Genomic DNA, 6,000 nt, shown 5'->3' on the forward strand with positions numbered 1-6,000 from the left:
TCAAGACAAGAAACAAGCAGAAACTTTTCTTATTTACAAACAAGCCCAACCAGAGGGTTGTGAAACCCAATTTATCTGCAGCTGAGCATTGAGTAATGCAACAGTTAATAGGGTGGTATGTTCTGTTGGGTTTTTTAACAAATATACCCAAGTGGGAATATGTAAAAATCAACTAATAAAGGTGATGTTTTTAAATCATAGGAAATAAGAATACTATTGATATGTCAATAGTCAACTAAAGGGATGAATGTAAAAAAATAGGATAGCCTAATTACTGTTTCTGAAAGAACGTTTTTGTAGGTAGGTCAATTAACTAATGAGTTTAAGGTTATAGTCATGAATAATGGTAATAATGTCCATGTTAAAGCATGGGTCAGATTTATGGCAGTTTTTGTCTTTTGCTACAGCAATAAGAAAATTTACATTTTGTAGAGTTCCATGTTGATATATTTTTTGCTCATTTTCTGCTGATTTCTGTCACACTTATATTCAAACTTGACAGCCCACTAAGCGGTAAACTACATAGCTACATGAGGAGGTCTTTTCCATTAATAATTGAGTTCCCCGGCATTTCTAATTTTCTAAGACGTATATGATGTTGTAACTTTCCACTTAATCGATTTAAAGAATCAGGTCTCATTTTAGTGTCTTTGGCACTTTAATACAGAAAATGTAAAACAGCTCTAGTCATTTCACACGAATTAATTTTTAGAAGACAATTTGACCCATTTTAGAAAATTCCATTCTAGAAAAATGCTCAAAACGTTTTCCATGTTCAAACTCATAAGCAATCATGAAAGATGTGTTTTCTACGGGGTAATTCATTCATTGAACTCGAAACCAGAGTGATCCTTCATTTTGAATATTTTGCCTTTTTGGGAACCTGGTAGAATTTGCCTCTGAAAGGTTCAAATATTGACCGAATTGATCTGATATGTAACGGTAAAGAAGCTCTTTATCGTTGGAATGTATTAATAACATATAATGACTAAACAATACTAAGACTTGTTGTAGATAGCTCGACTATTTGATAGTAATGATAGATAGGAGTTCTTTGTATAGGAGGAGATGGGAGTGTTTGCGTAATGGGGAGGAGACTAGTTCTGGTTGTAATAAAGAAGCTTAGACCCTGAAAGGATGAAGGAGGCCTCGCATTGGGCGTTCTTCAAATTTCTGGCAAAAATATCTTTTCTGAAGCATTGTCAGCTCAAACTGGAAAAGTTTTGGCAGGCACACTCCTCTGAAAAGAATGTCTACGAGTGTCTTTTTGAAACAATAAAGCAGTGGAGGATATTTTTACTTTCTTTATATTAGCCTACTTGTTTCTCTTAAGAGCCTCAATATTTAGCATGAAATCTATCGAAGCGAGAAGGGAGGGCGTGGTGTTAAAATTCCAGCCATATGTATTTGACTCCAAAGCTCCTAAGTAATTTATGTTTTCCTGTTTCAAAATAAATTAGGCGAAGGTTTACTAAATCTAACATATACTACTTATGCTTAAGTGTGCACTTCCTCACTAATTGATGCGTCTAGTATTAGAGTTCTTTTTTACTTTTCTCTATTTTTTGGATTTTTTGTATCTATGCCGAGCTAAGAGGTCAGTCAAAAGGCTCGCTAGATGTTCCTTTTTGATAAAACAAAAATCTTCCGAATTTTGTAAGGTTTTATCCTAACCATGGCTCTTCAATGATTAATTAGAATTAATCATTAGAAATTAGAAATCTTGTAGTTTAGGCGTCGAAAAATTACGGTTAAGCGTGACGCAATAAAATTAACGGTCCAAACATCAAGAACAATTTATTGGAAAAAAGACTGAAGTTATAAATAACTTAAGAGTTGTTTTTTTTTTTTTTTTTTTGCCAAGGCTAGCTCTTAATGAGAATTGTTGCATTAAAGTCTTTAAAAAAACCTGTAAAGGAGTATCCAGACTAAAAGTTAGGATCGCTTGAAAACGGTCCTTTTCGTCTTCTTTGGAGGAGAGGAGGTAATGGGTCTTTCAAAATCTAGTATTGTCCTTTATTGCATCCATAATTTGTTTAAGTCCTTCTTTCTGCCTCCATTTTCTGAAATCTTGTTTCTAGACAGTAATGAAAGAAAAGGTGGGTATGTGACATCGTGTTTTAACAAAAACGTGCCAAAAATATCTATCCTATCTTTATTGTCTTAGTTCTATTTTCTGGACAATAATGAAAGAAAATTAGGGAAGGTTAGGTCACATTTTTACAAAATTTTGCCAAAGATATTTTAAGCAGCTTTGTAGACATGATGAAAGAAGAATTAGGAAGGTTTTCACATTTTAACAACATAATGCCAGGCTCCAAAAATGCTGCTTCTTGTGGGGTGAGCAAACCGAAAAGCAGGACATATTCGAATGGGTGGGGAAGGGATCTTAATAGAGGACCTAAAGGGAATAGAAAATTTATGGTTGGGAGTAAAGAGTGAAGCTTTGTGAGGTGGGGTATTAGAGCAGCATGTAGACCTTGACCTCATACGTATTAGTGACCTGTGATGAGTGCTTCTATCAAGGCCATAATCAGGAGAGGGGTTAGGGGGTTTGAACCCCTCCCGCTTGAAATGTTTTTCCGATTCGTAAAAACTTAATAAAAATGCATGAGAACACATTTTTGATAGGTTTTCTTAAAAAAAAATTTGTAAAACCCCCCTCCCCCGAACAAGAAATCTGGATACGGCCCTGGCTGTGATGAGTTTCTGTACTAGTAATGGTTCTTTGTTGTATTATTTACTTCTCAGTTTATGGCTTAACTCTTTGTAAATACTAGTTATTTAGATGGAATTACAAAAAAAAGAACTGTGCGTTCGATTTTTTTTTTGGGGGGGGGGGGTGGAGACCCTCCAAGAGGACAGTGAGCAACCTTATTAATTACTCATGAATCTTTCACTAATTCACACGTCAGAAATATTTTAATTTGCTTATTTTTGCTCCTGATTTTAGAAAACATGAACCATGTGCAAGAAGTAGTCTAGTGTGAGAAGTAGTCTATTAGCCAGGGTGTCAGTTTGAGAGGGGGTTTTGCACCTCTATACTTAGAAAATACTTTTTGGGAAATATTTTTATTGAAAATGCCTTTTTTAGGGGCATTTTCACTGAAAAACTTTCAAAAACGACAAGTTTACCCCTCCCTTCCAAAATTTGAAAAATGCTTTTTGCCCTCCCCCTCCCCCCACCCTAAATATTGGTGACGCTGATAGTAGCAGAAATTCGAAGCCATTGTTTATAAATTAAGGCAAATGCATAAAATGGATTCTATTTAGGATGACAACACAATTTGTGTTAGTTTTGGGTGGGGACTAACTTTGAAAAGGTCTTTATAGACATTAAATAACCAGTAAGTTTTGCCTATGGAAAGAGGGGATGGGGATCAGTTATAAGAATGGTCGTCGTCAAAGCCTCAATAACCAATAAGGTTTGCTAAAGAGCTTTAACAAAGGTCTTATCCTTGTATGGTATACCAAACAAATACATTAAAGTTATTGGTGCTATGTACGAGAATAACACTGCTGCGTTTAAGGTAGGAAATGAGGTTAGTAGCTGGTTTTGTATAAAATCAGGAGTTAAGCAGGGGGGTGTTCTATCCCCCTTTATATGGATTATTTGATGGACTTTGTTTGAAGGAGCACAGGAAAGGCAATGGGAGACCACGGAATCAAATGTGGAGGAAAAACTCATGGACTTAGATTATGTTGATGATTTAAGCATCCTAGATGAAAGTGTGAGCAAAAAAATGAACTTCTAGAAATTTTGCGAGTTCAGGGTGCTAGAATAGGTTTGAAAATAGGTTTGAAGAAGACTAAGTCACTAAGGCTAGGAATAAGTGAAGATGAAAAGGTGACGGTGGGTAACGAAAAGATTGATCAGTTTGGCAGCTTCACTTACCTTAGTAGTATGATTAGCAAAGATGTTGGGAGCATTGAGGATGTTAAAAGTAAAATAGCCAAGGCTCATGGTGAGTTTTCACAGACAAAGAAAATTTGGAAGAATAGGAAGATAAGTCTGCAAACCAAGATTAAAATAATAGAAGCTACAACGATGACAGTGGTCAAATGTGGCTCTGAAGCATAGGTGCTCCGAAAAGTGGATGAAGATTTGCTAGATGTTTTCCAGAGAAATTTCATACGGATTGTTCTGGGTACCCGGCTGACTGACCGTATTTCAAACAGTACGCTGTACGAAAAATGTAGTTCAATCCCGCTTTCTAGGATTATAATGGAAGAAAGGTTGAGATGGCTAGGGCACGTTGTGCGGATGAAGGACGACAGATTGCCGAAGATTGTCCTTTTCGGCCAACCGTCTAGGGCTAAAGGGAAAGCAGGTCGTCCTCGTCTGGGGTAGGAGGACGTTATAAGGAAATATTTAAAGGAAATGGGAACTTCCTGGGAAGGTGTAAAAAGAGAGGCTTTGAATAGATTGGGTTGGAGGAACGTGCATAGGTGGGTTTGGCCTCAGGCAGCTTGTTGCTGCGGTGAGCTCTTAGTAGTAGTAGTAGTAGTATCTGACGCCCTCCTACTAGTTATGCCAAAGGTGAAGCCAGGATGAGGACAATAGCGTTATTGAACTTCCGGTTTCCCTGACTGAAAAACGGCACTTTCGTGCTCTAATTAGTTCCCAAGTTCTTGACAATACGTTCTATGTACAGGGATTTGATTCGGAGAAACGGGCTCAGCTATGAAAAGCCGACCGGTTCTTTGTATTCATTTGATAACCGGAAACTTGATACATTATTAATGTAATTTTTCATATATTGTTCGGGAGGTGCGAACCTTTTACCCCTCCCCCCTGTTTTGCCCTCTTTTTTCTCTAAATATTATTTGCTTATAACAAAACAAATTCTAATTTAGTTTCTCAATTCTAGGTGCTGTCCGAGCTGAAATTCAGATATGTTGAAGAAAAACATCCTGAAGAATTTTTTTTGCCCTATATTTGGTATCTTGTATATCAAACGACAGAATTATATTGGTGTCCCTCTTCAATAAGGTTATTTTCTTCGGACAAACAAGAATGTGATACTTAATATTGGCTGACTAAAATTTTGTTTGTGCGTTATTTTTTGTATGTTCAGGGTATTTTCTATTGACAACAATTACTTTTTTTCCTATTTTGAGCCTTGCCTCAATTTCTTCTTCTTTTTTTTCATTCTAAGACAAATAAAATTATAACAGTTCAGTAGATGTTAGCTTTAGATAGTGTCTCGGAAAGTAATAAGTGAATTTGACCTTGAAGTTTATCAGGTAAGCAGCTTGTCCTAAAGACAAATCATCTTTTTTTGTCATTTGTGTTCTAAAACACTAGACAATAAAACAAAATTTTGTCCATTAATGTTGTTAGAAGTGCAGAAAGAAGTCTTATATTCTTTATTTCTTTTTCTTTTTCAATATTATATTTTTATAATTATAATTAATTATCATAATTAATAATATATTCTTTTGTTTTTAATGATCATATAAGGCATTTAATTTGTAGTTTTGGGTTGTTTTTTATAAAGGAAATAACAATTGATTAATATTAATTTGCTTCTGAAGTCCACACTAGAATTTTTTAATTACCTCTATGTGGCAAAATCCAAACAAAATAATGAAAAATTAAGAAAACGGGTCCAAGGCCAGCAGAGTTCACAGAAGAAAAATATACTGTGGAAATCCATTTATTATCCACAGGGCATCATCACCGTAACTAAAGAATAAAAGATCGAAACAGTGACAAAGTAAACATAATGCGGCGTTCAAAGCAATAAAATAAATCAAGAAGATAAAACAAAACTTTTAAAGGAAATTCAAAATAATGGTAGAAGAAAACACAACGAATATTCTGGTTTCCAATTCGAAAATCATCAAAATTTATAATGGCCGCTTTTTGTTGCGACATTATTCTTCCTGGATTGGACAGGAGTAAATCTAGTATATATGCTATGTGACAATTTTTGCCTTTTTTTTCGATTCTTCTTTTCATCTTCTCTATTTGTTTATCTCCTTTTAAATTCGCCT

The 6,000-nt window shown here is 35.2% G+C and overlaps 1 protein-coding gene across 2 annotated transcripts in view; it reads left to right on the forward strand.

The window, feature by feature from the left end:
• The window catches only part of LOC148943634 (dymeclin), a 113,029-nt gene extending 107,847 nt beyond the window's left edge, over positions 1-5,182 (forward strand). For both annotated transcript variants that reach the window (XM_089100873.1, XM_089100874.1), the window contains one exon: positions 4,872-5,182. In XM_089100873.1, coding sequence (XP_088956999.1) covers positions 4,872-5,030 — 159 coding nt within the window. In that variant the 3' untranslated portion in view covers positions 5,031-5,182. The remainder of the gene's footprint in view (positions 1-4,871) is intronic.
• Positions 5,183-6,000: the final 818 nt, after the last annotated feature.

Source organism: Artemia sp. Qi Xiang Cuo, chromosome 15 (assembly GCF_049724085.1).
Source record: "Artemia sp. Qi Xiang Cuo chromosome 15, ASM4972408v1, whole genome shotgun sequence".
NCBI classification, from domain to species: domain Eukaryota; kingdom Metazoa; phylum Arthropoda; class Branchiopoda; order Anostraca; family Artemiidae; genus Artemia; species Artemia sp. Qi Xiang Cuo.